The sequence below is a fragment of the Calidris pugnax genome, unplaced genomic scaffold (assembly GCF_001431845.1).
Source record: "Calidris pugnax isolate Ruff unplaced genomic scaffold, ASM143184v1 scaffold147, whole genome shotgun sequence".
NCBI lineage: Eukaryota > Metazoa > Chordata > Aves > Charadriiformes > Scolopacidae > Calidris > Calidris pugnax.
Genome location: NW_015092359.1, coordinates 3,917,415 through 3,939,982, shown reverse-complemented (window position 1 = coordinate 3,939,982; position 22,568 = coordinate 3,917,415). Strand labels below are relative to the sequence as shown.

General features: G+C 47.9%; 1 protein-coding gene across 4 annotated transcripts in view; it reads right to left on the bottom strand.

Annotated features, from left to right (window-relative positions):
* Positions 1-1,209: 1,209 nt before the first annotated feature.
* The window catches only part of TTBK1 (tau tubulin kinase 1), a 103,800-nt gene continuing 82,441 nt past the window's right edge, over positions 1,210-22,568 (bottom strand). For all 4 annotated transcript variants that reach the window (XM_014962426.1, XM_014962427.1, XM_014962425.1 and 1 more), the window contains 2 exons: positions 5,516-7,110; positions 1,210-4,390 (listed from right to left, as the gene is read on the bottom strand). In XM_014962426.1, coding sequence (XP_014817912.1) covers positions 3,964-4,390; positions 5,516-7,110 — 2,022 coding nt within the window. In that variant the 3' untranslated portion in view covers positions 1,210-3,963. The remainder of the gene's footprint in view (positions 4,391-5,515; positions 7,111-22,568) is intronic.

Genomic DNA, 22,568 nt, shown 5'->3' with positions numbered 1-22,568 from the left:
CATGGAGAGCATCACTGCTGGTCCACCTGCCTGCCATAAAATCTCTCCAGAGAGAAACCCAAGAAGAACTTCTGCAATCAGGGTGTGCTGATGGGAGGACCCTGGGGTCACACTCACCACTGAGCAACTGAAGGGCAGAACCTTGAAAATCAGAGCCAGGGAGGAGATCCAGAGCAGCATCCCACATAGCAGGGGATTTCTTGAGTCCGTCTGCTGACACTTGAAAGAGGGATCAAGCCGTCACCTCCTGCAGCATGTGGGCTGCTAGCAGGGGGCTTACAAGCATGCCTGGGCCAGGTAGCACCCTGTGACCAGCTCTGCCAGCAAAATATGGCTCTGTGGGCTACCTCTTGTCAGTAAATTCTTGATATCCACTTAAACTGGAAAAGCCCAGCACCAAAGCTCCTGTAAAAATAACTTCAGGGAAGGAATGAAAGAGGCAACGTGACCACATCCAGCCAGGATCACAGCATCTCTCGCCACAGGGAAGGGGAGCAGGTCTAGAGACCCAATCCTGGGGGATAGATGGGGACAATCGGGTTTCGTAGGAATGACCCTTGGAAACCTCTCAGCTCCTGCGCAGGCTCTCCAGGGAGAAAAGCACTGCTCAACCATCTCTCACTGCCATCGCACCTGATGGGGCAGCCCTTTCTCATCCAAAATGACCAGAGGGAGCACCATGCCCACTCTCCTGCTCCCCTCCGTGACAGAGAGAGCCGGGAAGCAGGACTGTGCTGGGGCAGGGAGGCTGGTAGCACAACCACATGGAGAGATGACCTCTGCCAGCCCCAGACCTCTGTGGACCTGGCTGCACCCTCAGCCCAGCCCCATCAAACAACACTTGGGAATGGCTATTATTTTCTATGCTGGAAATCTCTCACTGGCTTTCTGAAAGCTGCAGGACCTGCCTGGTGGTTCTCCAACATGTGACAGCTTTGGTATGTGTTCAGCAGCACACCAGGAATCTACTGCACTACAAAGAGAGATGATAACTTGGTGTCACCAGCATCCTGACTGCTACCTGTGGTTGGGTCGTGGTAGGAAGACGTCTTAGAAGACAGCTGGGCTTCTCAGAAAACCTTTTCCTAAGAAAAAGTCTCCACATTTTTGTGAAAGATTGCACTGGACAGTTGGCTTCGCAACTAAAAGCCTGCCTGATTTCTTCATCTGCCATTCTTGGTTAATCCATCTTCCCTGCTTTAAGCCTGCCTGATTTCTTCATCTGCCATTCTCGGTTAATCCATCTTCCCTGCTTTCATGGGCCAGAGCTTCCTTCCTGACATGGGTATAGCTGGAGCATGGAAAGCTCTTCTTTAAACTTTCTCTTGAACAAATACGTTGATTGTGCTTTATTGGCCTCCCGCGATAAGGCAGGTTTGCTAACCCTGTTAATAGTCCTGTAGCCCTCTTTCCAAGTTCTTCTAATGTCATTTTTTGGCATGTGTATCTAAGACCTGGATGAAGCATCTGGTTAAGTCTTCTTAAGACTGTCATCTGTTAAACTCACATGAAGTTATACTGCCACCAGAAGAACTGTTCACACTTTCTGTCCTCTCCTTCCGCCACCTCTGTTGTGTGACCACATGCTGAACCAGACTGATGAACTGAACCAGATGAAAACCAAACCAGCAAACCAGAACACTCGGTGTCATGCTGGATCAGCATTTCCAGCCCCTTCACCCCCCAGTCTAAGGGGGTGGGAAAGTGCAATGAAGCAGCCTGAACTTTGAGGGACCACTGCTTTTGGTGGCAACATCAGCTCAGTCCATCAAACCACAACCTGACCCTGGAGTCCCCAGTGCTTCTCTGGAAAGCATTGAGGGCATGTTTTTAGACCAGAAGCTGTGCTCCTTACTCTACCAGGGTGAACAACATCAGTCAAAAACAGCAAACGCTTTGAGCTAGATGAAATAAATTCCTAGCGTTGGCAACACTGAGGCTGTCATATAAAGAGGTAATTCCTGTCACCTGTCTTTTCAGATGTTTCCCTGTTCAGATCAGGCACTGGAACAGGTTGCTCAGAGAAGCTGTGGCTGCAGCTGTGGCTGCCCCATTCCCTGGAGGCAGGCTGGCCAGGCTGGATGGGGCTTGGAGCAACCTGGTCTGGTGGGAGGTGTCCCTGCCCAGGGCAGGGGGGTTGGAACTCCATGATCTTTAAGGTCCTTTCCAACCCAAACCATTCCATGATTCTATGTCTATGTTTTCTCAGTCACCCTGTCACAGCTCTCATGCTCTTTTCCAGAATAGGTGTGAACAACTTCAGGATTCCTCGGACTCGATGCCCATCGGTGTGACTGTAGCTATTTTCAAATGAATCAAGGTCATTACTATTAGTGTCCAGATTCCTCTACCAAGCTTTGTTGTCTGCAAACAGGAAATACTGGCAGGTAGTTGCAGCTGTGGGAACGGGTGTACAGAGCAGCCGCATTTTCGTTCTGCCTCGTGCAAAACTTCTTTTAGGCACCACGATGATGTGAAGCCTGAAGTATTCGTGTCTGGAGTGTTTCCCCTTGTGAGGTGTGGGGAAAAATTTGTGACTACTTCAAGATCTCCTCAAGCTCGGACAGGTAGCGGTCTTCCTGGCTTTCATTTTCAAACCTTCCTAATTAGTCTGGGCGCTAAAAAGTTGGTTGATTTAGTCCTAGCTGAGCGCTAAGCTTCTGCTCTGATAATATTACTCGAAGAGCACAGCCCTTGCTTTTACGGTCACGTTGTTAAGTTCTCAAGCAACACATGGAAGAGCTGAGCACCAAGAAAAGAGAAAGACATAAACTCCACCTCCGCTACTCAACCCACTCTGCTCTCGCATCGAAATGCACAAGGTGCCCACGGTGTGCCAGCAAACCTCTCGTCGCAAAGCAGCAGCTTTGGATTATACTACAGGATAATAATTTCCAACCCTGCCGTGAAGGGGAACTTTCAACCACAGTGCCAAAATTCACAAACACCAAGAGCGTGACAATAAAGCACAAGGAGGTTAGGTGCAAGGGGCACCCAAGCTAAAGGCATCCAGTGACTATTCACATCTTCAGGGTGGAGCTGTGTTTGGTGGACTACAGGTCTGTGGCACCAGCCACACTCGGGTCAAGAGGAACCACCCACGTTGGGAGATGTGGTCTCCACAGATCACAGTTTGGTATTTGAGACAGAAGCGGCTGCAGTGTGCTCCCTTCCACATCAATTAGCAAGTGCTCTTGATTTCCCAGCAAGCTGCCAACACACCCCTACTTCCATCTAAATACCCACCATGCAGGCATCTGCTGCAACAGCAGCAGCGTTGCCGAGCAGCAATGCCAGACGGCCTCCTCTGTGGGACATAACTGGAACAGGTAGGAGCATCCAGCAAGACCTCCTACCTGCAGAGGCATCTCTGGAAAAGAGAGAAGAGCCCCCTCCACCCTGCCCCTGCTCTTATCTCAGCGCACAAGGAGGCATCCATCCCTCATGGCTAAGCTGGTGACCATCCCTTGCTAAGACGGGTGGCAGGAGGTGAGCCAACACTCAGGTAGATGGTGGTGGCCAAGGCTGGCGTTTTCCCAGCGAGGAGAGAGGAGGGACAGGAGCCTTCCTCTCCGGCAGGCCTTGCTCTCCTCGCTCCTGCTCCTCTTTCCAAAGCCAGGGTGAGTGGTGGCGACTGGTATTGCTAAGAGAGAGGGGGGAATGCCTGGGGAGGGAGGAGGGTCAGGCACTAGGCAGGCTGCCTGGGTCGCTGCTGCTTGGTGCTGTGCGTTAGCAAGCGTGAGCTGCGGGCTGGATGTCTCCCTTGAAGAAGGCTCCATGGCTCAGAGGCTCTCAGGCCCGTGGGAGCTGATCGCGTCAGTGTGGGGTGAGAGTGAGTGAAGCATTGAAGTACAGCTACTGCTATACACTCGTGGGTCCAGCATGGAAGGCTGTGCTGCAGCATCTCAAGTGTATACTATATGCAGAAGTTACCCAGTCTGTTGGGCTGGCAGAAGAAGATCATTATCTGGCAGCTGCCTTACTTTCCAGGGACACCTGCTTTCCTTTGGTTGCTGGACTCTGAGTCTGGGTTTTTCCTCTTTGTCGTTTTTTGGCCACATCAGGAGAGGGCAGGGAATCTCCTGTTGGCCCCAGGGCCTGAGCTGGAGGCTGAGGTCGGGGGGAAGGAGGAACTCGCTGAAGAGCAGTCCCTGGCTTATGCTGTCGGCAGGGAGAAGGACTTTCCCTCCGAGGTGGCAGCTGGCTTCTGGGGGAAGCACTGGGGTTTCTTGAAGGAAGGACAGGGCTCCGAGGGGATACACAGCTGGACCTCCGCGAGCTGCTCCGTGGAGGAAGAGAAGTGGAGCTCGGCGAAGGAGGAAGCCGACTTTGTATCTGCGTCGTTCGGCACTCGTTCGGGACACTGCCAGCTGGTCTCTGTGCCTGAAGCCTGCAGGGGAAGAGAAGAGGGAGGATGAAGGAGAATCTCTGCAAGGGGCTCCAGGCTCCTGGCAGGTCTGGCGTGAACGTGGCTGGGCAATTACAAGGAGTCTCCAGCACCAGGTCGACAGGAGCTATGCTGTGAACAAGATGGGGCACCGGTTTGAACACCATCCTGTAACTCTTAATGCTATTAACTAGTAAGTGTTGGCCCTCATCCTCCAGCACTGTCCGGGGGACAACCCACAGGCACGATTTGGCTGATAGCACAAATCTGGGATTCTTCTTAATGTACAGCATGGGTGCAGCAGCCTATTTAAAGGCAGGAGATACAATCTGGGAGGATGGGCATGAGCTGGATTGCACCAGTTGGCCTCTGACAGTAACTGTGCTGGAAGATAAACCAACCCGCAGGGATCCCGTCCCTTTACCGCATGCCTCTGAGAGAGCAGAATTTGCTGGGCCTGTAGCAGAGCCACAGCAGCAGCTCTGCTCCTTGGCTGGACCTCCAGCCCCAAGGCCAGGCAGAAAAGCCAAACACTGCTGAATTCAGAAGGTCCACCTCTACTTACATCTCTGTGCTTATTTGATAGAGGGCCGGGTACCTCCCCAAAAAATCAAGGCACAGGGATGTGTCAAGAATTCAGACCGTGTGGAGGTGGCCCACGTGGTTCCAGGTCACTGCCAAAGCCCATGCGTGGGCACCTCCCTCTCTTCAGCTCTTTGCATGCTGGCCATCTTCTGAGGCAATCACAACTGGCAGCCTCACAGCCCTTGCAGCTCTAATCGCAACAGGATCTCCCTGCAGAGTCATGGCTGAGCTGAGTACGCTGCAAATTGAGAGCTCAACACCAGAACCATCTGCTATTAGCAGGACCAGACCAAGCGAAAGAGCTCATGGGAGGCAAAAAGGCCTCAAAGCCAGGGCAAGAGAAGAGGGGCTTGGCACTTTGGCCACACTGAGCCAGAGAAGACAGAGAGGTGGGAATTTCACACTCCGGTGAACTGAAATGACTGTAGGAAAGAGGGGTGGATCGTGCACTGAAGCCAAGTGAAAGGTGGGAGGTGAGCAAAGCCCTGAATGATCCTCCTTAACAAGTCCAACATCGTGCACTGCTCACCGTTTTGGTCTTACCTGTGGGCAACGGCCGCCTCCTGCGGGGAGCTACACAGCACTGCCATCCCAATGGCCGCGGAGCTCTCAGACTTTGCCATCTCTAGGGGTATTTTCACCGGTGTGATGGGCCGAGGAATTCTGCTCCTTGTGCTTATGGCTCTCTCTTCTTTCCCCAGGAGGGCAGCTTTCTCCTTCCCTGCCTTCCTCGGGATGGAGTCATCAGAGTCGTGGGTGTCCTCCTCAGAACCGGTAGCCGACAGGGTTTCTGAGGCCCGCCGCCTCTCATCACTGGAGGACGCCGAGGAGGAGGCCCCTGAGGCCAGCCGAAGGAGGCGGTTTTGCCTCTTCTCCATCACTAAGCGAGCCAAGTCGGGATGCTTTGCCCTCTTATAAAGCCTCTCTTTGGCCGAGAGAGAAGTTGAAAGGTCTGAGCCGGTGTCCTCCTCAGAGAACAAAATGGGTATCCGACTTCTGTACCTGGAGCCCAGAGGTCTTCTGGGGCCCTGCTGCGGTGCATCCAGGAGGGGCTCTGCTCGCTTCAGGTGTTCTCCCACCGATGCTGACTTCTCAAGCTCGGGCTCCCTCATGACCACCTTGCCAGGCTCTTCCAAATCCAGTGAGAGTGCCACTTTGTCGGAGAGCTCTGGCTTGTCCTCGGGAGGTTTTGCTACACCGTTGGGAAGGGCCAGCTGCTCCCCCGCCGCCTCCGAGGTGGTTTCGACGTGATTAGCTGAAAGGGCGCAGCTCTCCGTCTCTGCCCCCTCTAGCCCTGAATGTATGCTCCCATTTTCTACCAGCACCAGGTTGTCCTCCAGCTCTTCTTCGATAATGACCTCTTCAAACTGGCCCGGAGGGCAGTACTCCTCATGCCTCATCATCTGGCCGCTGGAAGACATGACATTTAAGTGGGTCTTTTCAGCAATATGAACAAATGTGCGCTCGACTTTGGTAAAGGGGGAGGAGGCTGTAGCCACGGCCACGGGAGGCTTTGGTTCAGATTTAAGGACTGAGGAGAGGGTCCCTGGCTCGGATACATCCAGTTGGCTACCCATCGGCTGTGGCCGCTCGCTCTGAGGTGTCAGTGCAGCAAGAGTGCCCAGATCAACTTCTGGAGCCAAGTCTGTGGTCACCGGGGACTTCTTCAGATCACCCGGTGAAAACAGCACTAGTGTTTTTGAGCCTTCCTCCAGCTCCAGGTCCCCGTCAGCAGTGGACGCTCGACCTTTGGATCCCTTCTGGTCATCAGCCAAGAGCGTGGATGGTGCACACTCCTGGCTGCGCTCTGTGCTTTTTTGACTCAGGTCACTGCTGGAACCACTGTGCATGTCGATCTCGTCCCCTTCCTCCTCCACCTCCTCCTCTTCGTCTTCTTCCTCCTCATCTTCTTCCTCGTCTTCTTCCTCCTCCTCTTTTCCATTCATTTCTAGGTAAGGTTCCGGAGGTTTGCAAGGAGCAGTCAAGACAACATTTGAAAAATCAACTTTCTTTATCCGCTGGGATACCTTAGGCTTTTCCCAGTAGTCTGACACATCTTTTCTGAAGTCTTGATAAGGCAAACTTAAAGGCACCGCCTTGGGCAGACCATTCATTTCAAATGACTTCAGCATGTATGCCTGCAAGAAGACAGATGTGACAAAAGAAAAGGTCAGTATTCAGACATAGCATGGACACAGAAGACATCAGGACCAATAGCCTTGGGATGTATCAGTGGAAAGCATCTGGTCCATCACGCTTCCAAAATACCTGCCTGAGCAGCAATCACTTGATCATTCAATTTGTACAAACCTTAGAAAGGAGAGATTCACAGAGACATATTAATGAAGGCAAAAAAAATGAGTTTGCCAAAAGAGTTCCTTTGTTAGCAGTCTTTAACTTGGACCTGAAAAAGTTGTTTGCAAGCAATTCCTCAGGATTTTTTCATGTTTCGCCATCTTCTTTGGTATTTATATATCTATTTCTGTATTATATATACTTATTTCTGTATTTATATATTTACATATTCCTTATTGGAACAATTCAGCAACTCTTTCCTCTTCAGCGATTCCTCCCTCCCTTCTGCTCCCACCTCCCTTCAGCAACTCCCAATTCTGGTTTTTTACAGGTTTCTGCATGAAAGCCAACGTATAAAGTATCGTTATTGGAGTCTGGGGTGTCCATCCATTAAAAGCAACAGAGGGATAGGACAGAGGACGTTTCTGGAGCAGCAGTCTGTGGCAGAGACAGCCCATTGAGGTGCCAGGAGGAGGCTGTGAAATGATTGCAGATAATTCTAAGAGAAAAGCAGCAGCTCACATGTACACACACACGTGCACGCACTCAACCAAGCAACTGAAAAAAAAAAAAAAAAGGGCAAAATAAACAGGAAATGCCCATCGATGTTTGGCCTAATTAACAACTGGTTGTAAATAATAAACCACAGCAGCACCACTCTGCAAAATGGATTTAAAAAAAAAAACAACCCAACATTTAGGTCACCCTTTTATTAAGAGGGCTGGAAAACAAAAGCCTCTCCATGAAGTCAACTGGTCAATAACGCGTCAGGTTACCCCTGAAAAGTCCTAATCATGAGAACAGCTCCAAACATCTGCATTTTTCAAGTACCATTTGACAGCATCAGAGGATATTTAGGCTACACCACTAAATCAGCACCCATTTCACTATGTGGGCCACAGGGCTGCCAACAGCTGGCATGTCCACCTGGCTGGGGGAACAGGTCTTTTTTGTCTCTGGGGAAGGGGGGAAACCCTCAATAGCTTTTCAGTCCAATGAGACAATTCCAAATTGTGCTAAAAAATCTGCATGTTGTTCTGTGTAGAGCAACTGCTCCATTAGTACGCCTGAAAAATGGAACATCTTTATGTTCTTGTATCACAGGGACATTTCAAATAGATTGGTGGGCAGCCTCAAGGTGTTATGCTTGGTGATAAGTTGCCATCCACTTAATATTTATTTTCCTATCTTATAATTAAAACACAGACTGGGTTTGGCAATGCTTCTGGAGTCCAAAGCTTCTTCTCTTCTTTCATTAAAGCTGAAGCCTGGCCCTGGTGACAGCTGTGGAACTGGGACTGCTAAGAGGGACTTACTACCCTTCACAAAGGAAATTACCCACTTGGCTTCCTCCCTCATTCTCCTAATTTCTCCTCCCTCCTGATTTCTTGGAAATTAGTCCACCCAGCAGATTGGATTCTGCCTGTTGGCTGGATTTGGTTTTCCCAAGAAATACACCCACAGCCACTGTCCCTGACGTTCTGACCAAACAGAGGCGCCTCACCCCTGGGACTGGGACCTGATAAAGAAGCCCTGACCAGCACCATGCCTTGTGCTGAGCCTCCCACTGGAAAGATCACCCCATCCCCAACAACTTGTTGGCCTTGCTGCTCTACTTCACCCCATTTTCTAGATGCTGTTGTTGAGGGTACAGCTGGAGGACCGCTGCTTGCTCTTGGCATATATAATCCTTCAAATCTCCTCTCTGCTCTTAGGAACTTGTGTCATCTCATCTGCCTTCTGCTCAAGGAGAACTGAATCCAGTCCCGCAGTGCACATCCTGTACAGGCCAGAGATACGGTTTCCGTGCCCTACAGCCTGTCCCACCGGCAGCCCTGTGTCCAGCCAACCCCTCTTTTCCTTGCAAGACATCAGAAGGTTTTTTTTCTGAGATGAGATTGCCCTAAGGGATAAGGCATGACATTGAGCTGGACAGCAGGACGTTGCTGTAATAAAAACGACAGTTCTTTGCTTCTTCTGCTCTGGTTCCCCTTTGCTGTCATTGAGTCATGCTGTAGACACCGTGTACTTCCATCTCTGGTTGTATAAATTTCTTGTGCTATTAAGCAAACGGACTGTCTTTCTGCCTGTCATTCCATTTTCCCTTGTCTATTTTCTATCTCCCTGCATGGACATTGCACCCCGAAGCACAACAGTGAGTGCTTTGCTTCTACTTCCCTTTGGGAGCCTCGGACTGCTTAACCTGTTGCATGCAATACCCCAAAATTGCCAGAACCTGTTCCTTAAAGCAGCCTGAGACTGTGATTGTTTTTACCCCTGTAAATGTGCCATCCAAAGAGCATAATATGCCCAAAAATATGGAATTTACCTACAAACCCAGCTAAAAGAAACTTCGCTGACATGACTCTTGTGTCAAATATTATTTTAACACAGATTTTCTTACCTTCATTACTGCCATCACCTGAAGCTGTTAACAAGGAAGACCGTCCTAGGGCATGAAAAGTCTGACACTGTCTTCACTCCTGAGCTAATGTGACCAGCAGCTGGCTGCAAGGGGACACCCTGCTGAACAAGGTGTTCCCAGTTTGAACCTCCCACTAGAGAAGCTCGTGTCCTCTCTTGGCAGTCATCACGTGTCTTTGATACTACACCACGCTCAGCTGCTCTGGGACTATCCCCCAATGGCTGGAGAAGAAATTTGCTGCTCTGCCATAGCGTTGGGGAGGAACTGTGAGAAGATGCCAGAAGATGAGGAAGGGAGAGGCTCAGCCTGTATCTTAAAATTGTAGAATAATAGAGGTGTAAAGAATCTCTGGAGGTCCCTGCTCCAACCACCCCTCAAAGCACGACCAACTTAGAGCTGGCTTCTCCAGGCCCTGTCCAGCTGAGTTTTGAGTATCTCCAAGGGTGGAGATCCCACAACCTCTTTGGGACCCTGTCGTAGCGTATGAGGCTCTTCATGGTGAAAAAGTTTTTCTTTACATCTAATTCCTCTATCTGATTTTCCTTTCATGCAGTTTGTGTCCATCACATCTCATTTTTTTCACCGTGCACCTCTGAGAAAAGTCTGGCATCATCCTTTCATCAGGTAGTTCAAGGAAGAAATAAGATCCCACCCCAATCCTGCTCTTTCTAAGGTGGAACAAACCCAACTCTCTCAGCCTCTCCTCATGGACATATTTTCCAGTTCCTAATCATCTTGGTGGTCCCCTGCCAGGCTCACTCCACCATGAGTGGGAACTCGAGCTGAGGCAGCCACCCCATTTTAAAAAAGCTACCAAGACCGAATCTGAGTCAAAAGGACTTTACCTCCAGCAAGCTCTGATCCCCTGCCTACGTTCCCCACTTTCTCAGAAGACACACTGCCTGTCCTTGGGCAGTGAACCATTTCTTCCCACCTGCTTGGGCTCAGATCTTCACTCCTGACTGTCTTTTGACTTGTTAGTCAATTGTCCAGGAATGGGGATGGCAGCACATGTGTCTGCGCGTGGGCTCCCCACAAAGTCTGCACATTTCACCTCTTTAACACTCTGTCTCTCCATAAAACTTGACTGCACTCAAATTAAATTTGGCTAGCAACGACTTTGGATAACAAGATGTATTTGGCAGGCAAGAAATATCTCTGCTTTGCATGGAGGCCAGAGTTTGAATACAGAGGGGAAGAAGAGTCAGGAGAGAAAAAATGATCTACTTGCTCTTATTTGGCAGAGGCAGAAACCAGCCCCTTTAAGTCCATCTCTGCCCCTGTGGTTATGAACAGCTCAGTGGAGACTGGGAGTTTGTCTTTACTGTAAACTGGTGGGGTTTCAAATTAGCGGGATCACTGGCACTGGGACGTCCTCAGAGGAGACCTCTATCACCCAATATGGGCAGCAGTAAAGTTCCCACACCCCAGTGCTGCTGCAAACACTGCAAAAATCAGCAAAGATGCAGCTTCCGCTTTGCTCCAGCAAGTTTACAACCGTGCATTAGAAGTTCCCAGGTCTTCTTGTAACCAGGAATGTAGCTAGAGATGTTCTTCTTGGACAAGAGCATGGAGAGGCTCATGCTGGTGGCTTCAGGGCATTCAGCTTGTCAATGTGCTCATCTATGTCCTGCCCCATGCCAAGTCACCCACACTCTGCCCAGGTCCCTATGGTAATGAAGAGTGATGACAGTACCTGCTCTGCCTGTAGGGCTTTCTGGTGATCTCATGATTCATGAGGGCCCAGCACAGAGCCGTGCCCGTTGTCCACCAGAAAAGCCTGGTCTCTTGAGCAACTCTGCACTGACATTGGGGAAAGGGAACAGCTTCACAGAATCACATGGGGTTGGAAGGGACCTCTGGAGATCATCTAGTCCAACTCCCCTGCCAAAGCAGGTCCACCCAGAGCAGGTTGCACAGGAACTTGTCCAGGCGGGTTTTGAATGTCTCTAGAGAAGAAGCCTCCACCCCCTCCCTGGGCAGCCTCTTCCAGGGCTCTGTCACCCTCAAAGTAAAGAAGTTCCCACGTAAGCCTAATCAATATTCTCTTACACTGTAGGATTTTGGCTTTTTTTTTTTTTCCTTTCCCATCTTGTGGTTTTAAACAGTTTAATGCATTAATTTGGAAAAAAAAAACACCAACAAACCCAACAACAGTTACAGGAAAAAAAAATCACAATATTTGCCTAACTCATAAAACCAGGAAACCCTGCAACTCTTTTATCTTCCATTCTGTTCCAGACTATGGTCTGAGCCATATCTCAGACCACAGTTACCACCATGGCATCAGGGCATCCTCCTCCAGATGTACACATCTGCCGCATACCAACAGCTTTACAGAGGCAAAATAAAACACACTTTGAGGCGTTCAGCACGGAGCAGATGGGCTTTGGACCCTGCGAGATGCGGACTCAGAAGAAAGCTGACAATTCGTACAATTCCCAGGAGAAAAAACCAGGGGCTCACACACTGTACAACCTCCTGCCAGTCCCAGCCCACAGCCTAACCCTAGCTCTTCCTCCCAGACCGTCACTTGCCTCTACAAATTGCTCTCTGCCTTTGAGGAAGGTGGGGTCTCATGCTCCTCCTGGAAGGTGGAATGTTTCCACCACCCCTTCCCTGGGTAGCGGAGCCTTTGCCCACAGCCTCGCTCTCCAGCAGCCTTCAGAGAAACACTGATTTAGTAACTGTGATTTCACACCACAGAGACAGGGTCTATCACTGTGTTTCCTCTTCCAACCTGATCCTAGACAGACCAACGGATGGTGGGGTTGAATCGCATGCCGCTCTACAGCAGAAACTCCTTTCAGATGGTTACCATGAAAGGCAGAGCATGGTTGGATCCATTGACCAGCCCAGGCAGGAGCACCTTACTTGCAGGACAGCCACAATTCTGCATCCGTCTCCCTGAGGGAGGTTTTGGGGAGGGTGGAGGGCCTGGAGGTCTACCAGATGTTCTTAAACACCTCATCAAATGCTTGATAGGAGAGAGTCACCCACCCGCTCTACGCACACCGTGCTGCCAGCCAGGGGAAGATGCCCAGAGTGAGAAACCAAGAGAAATGTGATAAGCCATTTCTGCTGTTTTCCTAAGCGTTGAGTAGTATTAGCTTACGTTTAGACAGTTTGGATGCTGGTAACCATCAAGGCAGAGCTCTAAAAAGTTATAGAAGTTGGGGCTAGTTGTAACCCGCCGCTGTGATAGGGCTGGGTTCAAGTCAGTGAAGTTGGGACAGGCCTAATTTTACGTAAATTGAACTCAGCGTGGTCCTCCCAAAGTGCAAGAAACACATCCTCGACAATCACAGAATCACAGAATTGTGGTGGTTGGAAGGGACCTCAGAGATCATCGAGTCCAACCACAAAACAAAAACAAAACCAAAAACAAAACCAAAAACAAAACCAAAAAAAAACCCAACACACCACCCACCACCTAAACACACAACAACAACCAAACCAAAAAAACCCATCACCCACCCACTCAGCAGCCCACGACAAACCAATAATCTTGGGCACTAGAGCATGCCCTGAAGAACCATGTCTACACGTTTCTTAAATACCTCCAGGGATGGTGACTCCACCACCTCCCTGGGCAGCCCATTCCAATGCCTGACAACCCTTTCAGTAAAGAAATGTTTCCTAATATCCAACCTGAACTTCCCCTGGCGCAACTTGAAGCCATTGCCCCTTGTCCTGACATCTGTAACTTGGGAGAAGAGACCGACCCCCGTCTCTCTACACCCTCCTTTCAGGTACTTGTACAGAGCGATAAGGTCTCCCCTCAGTCTCCTCTTCCCCAGACTGAACACCCCCAGCTCCCTCAGCCTCTCCTCATAAGACTTGTGCTCCAGACCCCTCACCAGCTTCGTTACCCTTCTCTGGACCCGCTCCAGCACCTCAATCATGGAACTCTCTTTCTCTTCCCGGATCTGTCTTAACTGCAAGTTTTTGACGATTCGATCGCATTAGTAAACGATACTTAAACTCCCCCTGTTCTACCAGAGCCCCTTCCTCTCCCTGCCCGACGCTCCCACCTAGGCGAGGATGAGCAGAGGACATCCCCCCAGAGCTGGAAAGCAAAGGGAGTAGAAAAACAAAGCAAGAAAGCAAACAAAAAACCCAGCCATCACCAAGGTGCTGCCTTCGATTCTTTAATAAGATTTTGGTAGTATACAAGCTTTTTTTTTTCCTTTTTTTTTTTTTTTTCCTTTTTTTTTTTTTTTCCCCGATTGTCTAGATTAACATACATGGATTTAAAAAAGGCACAAAATCCATTGCACAGCTTCTGTTTTGTTTGTTTTCGATGACATTGCCTGTTCATTGTGGTTTCAAGTGTAGGATTTTACAGTACTCTGCAGCATTTACAGCATGGTCTACATACAGGTAATCAATGCATGCTTTTTATACAGGAGACAGAACTCAAATTCTCTCTCGGTATTTCTATGTACACAATAATACAGTGTTTTTCTTCTGAAAAAAGCTTTAAATTGGTCTTGCATGCTCGGTGTGCCAGAAGAATTAGTGCAAGCATATATTACAGTGTTATTGCAGTACAAAAAGGGGTTAACGTTAGGCTCTAAAGGGATTAGATACAGGAAGAATAAAAAGACTCAAGGAAAAAGAAGCTTTGGATCCCTTCAGTCAACTACGTCCTTCCAAATGGTCCTTCCAAATGGATCCCTACTCGGTACCACCGTTAAAGCTACAGCAGGCTGCTTCTCCTCCATCTCCCTGCTGCCCTCCCCCTGAGACAACCTTCCACAGCTTCTTCAGCCCTTCTGTCCCTAGCAGCCGATGAGGACTTCTGGTAATATTCCAGGAAGCCCTTCTGCTGTGCCTCCGAACGCCAGAGACCTGCTTGGAGGGGACTTTCCCGAGATCCACCGCTTCACAAGTGACCTCAAGTCCCAGCAGATGAAGTTCATCAAGCAAAGCAGGAAGCACAACAGGTCACCTACAGCTTTTGTCTCCTCTCGGTAGCAATGACTGCAGAAACCCACATTCACCTCCCACTTGAACAGCAGTTGGTTAAATATGGTCTGGACTCTCTCCTGCTCAGCAGTGACAGAAGTCTAACCGGTGACACAAGGTAATGCAAAGGAAGGATATGCTGGTCCCTGAGATTCTTCGTGGGAGCTGGAAAGTCCAAGAAGCAGAAATCAAGTTCCCAACATGACGTTAATTGCTCCATTGAGAATGGGAAGAGGCCTTAGTCCTGAGAGATGCAGATGGCACACAGACAGCAAGAGCCGTAGTCCGGTCTTCCCTGTAACAGCTTTGATTTGGATACTATCAGGACCTTAGCATATCCTGGAAGTGACATTATCCTCTGCCAACATAGACTAAAGCTTGTTTGGGACTGGGAGATCTGGCAGGATTGATAACAGTGAGTGGAAAAAACCCTAGAATCTGAGTTTCTGAAGCAGCTCTTTCTTCAAACCAGCGTCAGATGAGGTAAAAGTAGCAGGGGCCTTAGAGCTGCCAGGCTCGCTTGCAGGACCTCCACGTTCCAAGAATCAGCACCATAAATGTCAGAGAGATGTTCTTTCCAGCATCTTACCATCAAATAAATGCTCCACAGCCTTTATCTTCTTTTTTTGTTTGTTTTTTTTTTTTTAACCAAGGCGAATAGGACAGTCCAGGTCTATGCTGGGTAAGTGCTCTGCTCCTCCCTGTTTGTGCTTTCACAAGTTGTTAGGTTTGTGCCAGTTTTCCTAGCGTCTTGGACGGAAGCAATAGCTCTGTAGAGGTGGTTTGCCTGCCACTCAGCTTCCCACCTCTCCCCACCCACCAGCAGCTCCAGCAAGAGTCAAGGCAGAGCTCCCTGGCTGAGCAGACACAGGGGACCCCCTCGTTTTCATCACTCGGAAGAGACTTGGGGAAACGGCGAGCAAAGTGGAAGGAAACGCTAAATTCAAAAAATTGTTCTAGTCCCTAATTGTAAAGGCAACTTAATAGCAGCAAGAAAGAAGAAGAAGGAGATTCTGAAAGCTAAACGTCTTCCTTAGTCATAAAAACAACCAGAAGTCAGCAGTGCTGCATAAGAACCTGATCTGGCTTTTTTTTTTTTTTTTTTTCCTTTTTTCAGGAAGGACTAAGCTGAAGGGGCAAGAGTCCCATGGAAATCCTCCTTATCTGACTTGTTCAGAGGAAATTTGTCCCTACTGTGTTTCGTGTTGCCAGATCAATCAATTGCACTCATAATTAAACTGAGTAACTTGTTGGAGTCGTTGGAGGAAGCCCTGGGGATTCTCATGAGGCAAGTGCACTAGATGAGGTAACCGACTTGAAACGCTTTGCATATGAAAAAATAAAACCTCCAAACATAAAGCAATTTTCTTTTCAAACACTAGAAGACATGCAAGTGGATGTAAAGTGGGGATTGCCTCCAATCCCCAGGTTACACGTTTTAGCAGCTTGTTTAAAACGTACATTCATTGTAACATTGTTGTGTTTGTTTTTTTTTTTTTCCCAATGGCAGGTGTAATACGAGGAGTTTGCAATACGTCAAATCATAATTAGCAACATTTCCCAGAAATTAATCCTCGTGCTTCCCGTGGAACTGCAAAGGCGGGTCTGTGTGTCGCAGCCACCCAAACACAAAAGGCAGGGTACAGAGATGCAGCCAAAAGGAAGGTTAAGTAGCGCAGCCATCAGCCTCGACACATTTTATTTAAGGTTTTAACATCACCCAAATGAGGTGTTTTGCATACTAACGAGTGATGTCCCAAAGGGCAGCACCGCTCCCGTCGCCAGAATACTCTGCCACCAGCTGATGGCAAACGGAGGGGTTACGTACGCTACAAGACACTGAGTTAAGAAAACCAGGCTGGGCCAGGTTGCCCAAATCAGATCTGCAGCATTTTAAGAAGACCAGGTGTGCCACCTGAACCAGACACCATTGGGACACTTTTCTGTAACCCACCGAGATATTGGTTCTTTTGCAACAGCCCGTTGAGCACTTGGACGTGTGTGAAGTGGCCCGTGACCAGCCCGGAAACTCTTCTGGTAAGGCATGACCACGTGTGGGTCATGAACACACAGAAATATACATACAATCAGAAATGGAAGCTCCAGCAAAAAAGCATCCCAACATCACCCTGGGGGCAAGGGGGACATCAGGAAGCACATCTGGCTTACTTTGGTCAGCCTCTCCAGAAGCTGTAATCTCCTCCAGTCACCCTGGGGAGGGTTGGGGGACTATGGGGGAAGCAGGTCAAGAAGAAAAGCACCCCATGTTCTCCAGCTGAGAAATATCTGGGGTGATTTATTGACTCTAAACACTAACAGAAGTTTAGGGGTTTGTAAATCATCCATGATTTTCAAGGCTTCAGACCTTGTCCGCTAGGAAATAACAACTTTCTTCAGCTAGCCCCTTGAAGCCCATCTGTTAATCAAGCAGAGCCAGACAAATATACAATAGCTATCTCCAAATAGTTCTTTCCCATTTGTCACCAAAGTAAAAACAGAAAATTAAAAAGAAAAATAAAAGTTAAAACTTCTCTTTTGAATAGATTGGGATAAAAGAGCCCTTTCTTATTCAATGTGAAAGTGGAGAAATGGTCTCAGCTCCAAGTAAAGTTCGAGAAGTGATGTGAATAGATCTCCACTGACGACCATTAATAAAACGTGTCATTCATTTAACCCAGCAGTTTACAATAAAAATAAATTAGGTCATTGGGGCAGTATCATGTGGCTGTAATATGAACGTGACTGGATACCACAGAGACTCCACCTCGCCTAAGGGAGAGATGGAAGGCCCACTGGCTGCTGTCGGTCACCGATCCCTCTCCAGATGAGCAGTAGAAAATCTTATATTGTCAAGAATAATCTTGTGCCACTGTCAGGCACTTGAAGTTCCACATCATGGAAGATTAACTGATGGAGGCGTGAGAGGAAGGACACTAGAGACCAGGAGAAGGACTGAACATATCTTTCCATGCTTCCTGACCTTCCGTCTCACAGTGCATCCTACCATGGAGCTCTTTTACAATGCAGGGCTAAACTAGTGATGGTTCTATTTTCTGGCCCTAATTTATTTACACCGGAACGCAGCACCAGATTCAAATAGTGCATTTTTACATGAGAGAGCAAGTGAAGTTCCTGGTGATTTGCAGTCAAAGAAATGCCTCAATGATAACTTGTTGTATTATAGAGGTCCCACCCACCGTCCTGGCAACTTCCAGATCATGAAACAATATTCTGCCTCCTGAAATTCTCTCTCTGCAATCAAACTCTTCACGTCTGGCTTCATCCTGACATGTTCTGGAAAGGTTTTATTTGCTGCTGACTTCCTCCAGCAACCCCCCATGTCGTATGGTGGGGAAGTGACTCAAAGGAAAAATAAAGCACTTGGAGACCTATCGGGTTAAGAGGCCGTAGGAGGGTATGTGTACTGGGACTATTAGTGTTTCTGAATAAACTCTGGAAAGGCTAAATCGAGGTGTTTGCCCTGGTTTCCCATCAGACTGCAGAAGGCTTTTACTACAAAGCAAATTATCAAGTCTCTCACAAGAGGCCGTACGCTTTGGGGCAATGTAGTCAATGACAAGGATGGTACCGAAACAAAAGACAAATGAGGTAGTTAAAACACTCCAAAGCGAAGCCTTTGGAAAGAAATGTTTGAAGCACAGAGCAGAGAAATCTCCCAAATGACATTTGTTTTGCATCTCGTCTTGAATTGCTCGCAGCCTAGAGGAGCTAGAAAAGAAGGTGGGTGTTAACTGGCTTTAGTCACCTTTGGAAAAGAAAGGCAGAAGGCTAGGGAAGCTCCCCCCTCTTATATATCCCTAATATATAGGGCACTATATCTAGTTCCCTATCCCTAATATTAGTGAACCCTTCCCTATTATTGCCAATCAGTTTGAAACAACAGGGCTCTTTGCACAAGCCCTATACGCAAAAAAATACATCCAAAATGGATTGATTTTTTTTTTTTTTTTTCCCAGCTCAAAAAGGAGGAAAAGATTGTTGACTGGTTCCTAAAGGCACGCTGCCTTCTCATACAACACCCGGGTTTGAGCGCTGGGGAGAACCAGCTGCCAAATGGGAATGCAGGAGAAACCTGCAGCTGGTTTAAAACATGCAGCGCCAGCGGCACATGGGCCAGATCAGGGAAAAACCATCATTGTACATGTCAAAGTCAGAAACACGACTCCTCAGGGAAAAAAAAAAACCATAAATCCACCACACTGTGATAACTCCAGACAAGACAGGCAATGAGAGGAAACACCAGTGAGCTAAAGTTTAGAGTTAATGAACAAAGCGTCTGATCTCTTTTGTGCTTCAAATCGCCCCGTCCTGGCTGTTGGAAATACCCTATTTATTTCTATTTTTATTTGGATCTCCGTCTGGCAACTCCCAGGCTGGAGAAAGGGAGAATTTGGCCAAGCTCAGAAGATGTCCAGTTGGAAGAGCTTGTACTGTTTGCAATTGAAGTTGAGACGATTTTCTCACTCACAGAGACCAGGCATCAATTTAAATGGAACTTAAAAGTGGTGTTTAACCAGCTATTTACACAGTCTGCAATCCCAGATGGTAGCTGTGTCTTAAGGGAAAGCATTTCCAGCTCTCTAAATTTAGCTGCTCGTGTACACAGCAATTTTGGGGAGTTTTCTAAGTCCTAAGGATTCCAGGATTTGAAACCCATGGAACAGTCCTGAAAATGGAGGGTATCTTTCATTATCATCCCCAAAATGAAACTGCCTCTAAACAACCCCATCGCTATTCCTCACACAGGCTCACACGTAGAGCTGAGACTGCTCCAAGTGCCAAAATGTGCCGTTTTTCACTGTTTTCCTCCAAGGAAAGCAGAGGGAGGGAAGGCAAGGGGCTGATGGAAGCGCCGCAGGGACTGTACGGTGCCACATGAGATATGGGATGCGTAGGAAACTGGTGCAGGAGGCAAACCTCACAGATTGTTGGGAAGGGCAGAGGCAGGAGGTAGTGCAGCTACCCAGGGATGCGATAAGGATGCGAGGGATGAGATACCACCTATGGCAAAGGAGGTAGACCAGGAGGACAGCTGATTGCGTAGAGGGGGGACCGCACTGGCAACTGGGATGGAGTAAAAAAAGAGTTTTGTCACCTAGGGAAGAGATGGGATAGGCAAAGGGGAACAAAGAGGCAACCAGATCTAAGAGATCTTCTCACATCAGGTGAAGATTGAGGGGGTTCTACCTTCTCATCACATTGTACATGAAGCCTACCAACAGCGTAGGGCTTACACCTGACCGCTGTGGTTCTTGCATCCAGATTCAGATTGAACCATGAGCAGCAATATCTCCGCTTACGGAACAAGGGATGAGATCCCAGAGGAGAATGTCAGCCAGTCCCTGCAGTCAACTGCCTTATCTCAATCCAGTCTGGAGGTCAACTGCCCAAGTACAGCTTCTTCATCTTGGGCTGGGGAGCTGGCAACATCCTCCCCAGCTCAGCTGGTGCCCCGCTGCATCCCAGGTGTGCTCAAACCCTCATTCTCAGCTGAGTACCTAGTAACTGAGAGGCAGCTGGAGCTGCTTCCTACATGCTCTTCAAAAGTCACTTGGACACAGGATTTGAGAGGTGGGCTGATCCTCCTCGGTCCTTGGGGACCCCTGAAGAAACAGCACATGAACTACAGGAAAAGAGCTGAAGGAGTCTTGTGGTCAACATCGGTGATGTGGAAAGGAAAGCATCAGGCCAGTTTGGAAGGCTCTAGGAACCACAAAGACACTTAGCCCAACAAATGCAACTTCTGGACCAGTTTGTCCCTTTCAGAGCAATAGTCTTGCGGCAGCCTGGACCACAACGATGTCCAGGTTCAGACAAAGAGGAGGAGTGGAAGAGCAAGAGATGCTTCTCATCATGAAGAGGTAGCATAGGGATGGGATCGTATCACCCACATGGCTGCCTTACAGGGCATTTGTATCTTAAAACTCTGTCATCACTGTAACAAAAGAGACTTTAAACAGTGAAAGAGGAACCTAACTCTTCCACTTACCTTCCCCTCAACACTGGCAGTATGGGAATGGTGGACAAAGTCAGGTTCACACCAGAAAAGCTTATCTTCAGCCAACCCCCTCCCACCAGAACCTTCTCTACCGAAAGTGAACGTGTGCCGGCATAACTACATGGTACCCAACTCATGCTAGTTGAACCCAAATATTTACAGTAACATTTTTACAGAAGTCACATCTCTCTTGCTCCTTCTGTGGGAAGGAGGCTGGGGAGAGAGTGATAGATTGGCAACATCTCCCATTCTGCATAGAAAGAAGGTGAAAGGAGCCAAGAGACCAAGATATAAAAAGATGGCTTTTGTATGTATAGACAGCTGTATATACAGCATTTGCTCACTGAAGAAGAGCGGTGAGATCCTAGCAACAGCCCTTCAGATGCTGAAGATCTCTGTAAAGGAGTGGCAAATGCTCATTTCCATCCTCATTTTGGATTCCGAGGAGAACAAGTGCTACGTACTATGGGAAGCAAACCCAAGAACATCTCTTTCAGGATGCAAACCCTGTTCTTGGACCCTTCCGACGAACGCAATTTGCCTAAGAGTTGGGTGCTGCCAGGAAATTCTATTTCACTCGTATTGATTTACACTGACTTACCCCAGCTGATAAGGAACCTTATATAAAGGGAAAACAACTAGGGGAACTAAATTTTCAGCCCATAGCCCCACGATCACTTTTTGTGTTGCCAGCCCTCCATCAGGGGGTTTTTTCCCTGCTGATGGTGGCTTTCCAGCGCACTCAGTTGCGTAAATGAACAGGGAAACAAAGCAAGAAATGAACCAAAGCTGAGAACACATTTCCTTCTCCCCATGCAGGTCCATGAAGCCACATGGACACCAGCACTGGCAAAGGGGAAAGGGCTGGAAGGGCTGGATGGGATGGGGGTAAGGAGGGTACCTCTTAGAGACCCCGTACTTCTATTACCCTAACTTGACCACCCTTCAATGGGAAAGGGCTGCTTGCCACTTCCTTTGAGCTTTCTACTTGTTTGGGTTTGTTTTGCTTTTGACAACTGATTTGGGACATATTTACATTTATAATTGCAGTCATTATAAATGAAACACAATAAATAAATGCAATATAAATGTAATCTACAGAGGTTTTTTTTTTAGAATTGTACCGTAACTAGTTTTAATATTAATTTATTACATTTCCATATATATATATAAAAAGAAAGCTATTTTCACATTTCTTTAATTTGCCAACTGTTCCTCAACAATATGTGGATTCCACAGTAATTATTACAGTATTAGATGAAGATGTTAAAAAAATCTGCAAATTGACTGTTTTTAATAACTCTTTGCATACTATTGTAACATCAGGATTCCAGCCATTAGCACCAATTAATTTGTTCAGGATTAGATTTTAAAAGCCATATTGATTATGAAATAAAACTTCCCGCAAAAACACAGGTGACAGCAACATGTCCAATTATTCTGGGAGAGCCCAAATTTGATGGTTCTAACAGGATCGGTTTAGAAATCAATATCCCACCTCACAGAATCCCAACAGCGAAGAATTCAGTGTCTTTTAATAATGTATTAAAGCAGTTTACAGCCCACCCGTGTCTTTAAAATGAGCATCTTGCTTCTAGTTTGACCTGTGTTACTTTCTCTTCCAGTCTGTAGACCCGTATCTGCCTGGCAGATTAAAAACCCATCTTGCTCTCTTCAGGCACGTGATCCTCCTAACAGCAATCGTGTCACTTTTTAGTTCTGTCTTTTAATGACAGACTGCTTTTCTTCAAGCTCATTCTACAAGGCAGGTTTTACAGAATCAAACAATTCTCGTTTCACTTCTGCTTTTTTTTTTTTTTTTTTTTGTTTTGAAAATTTTTTAAAAAAAAATTTTCTATACAAGCCTTGGAAACGCCGTCTAGGGG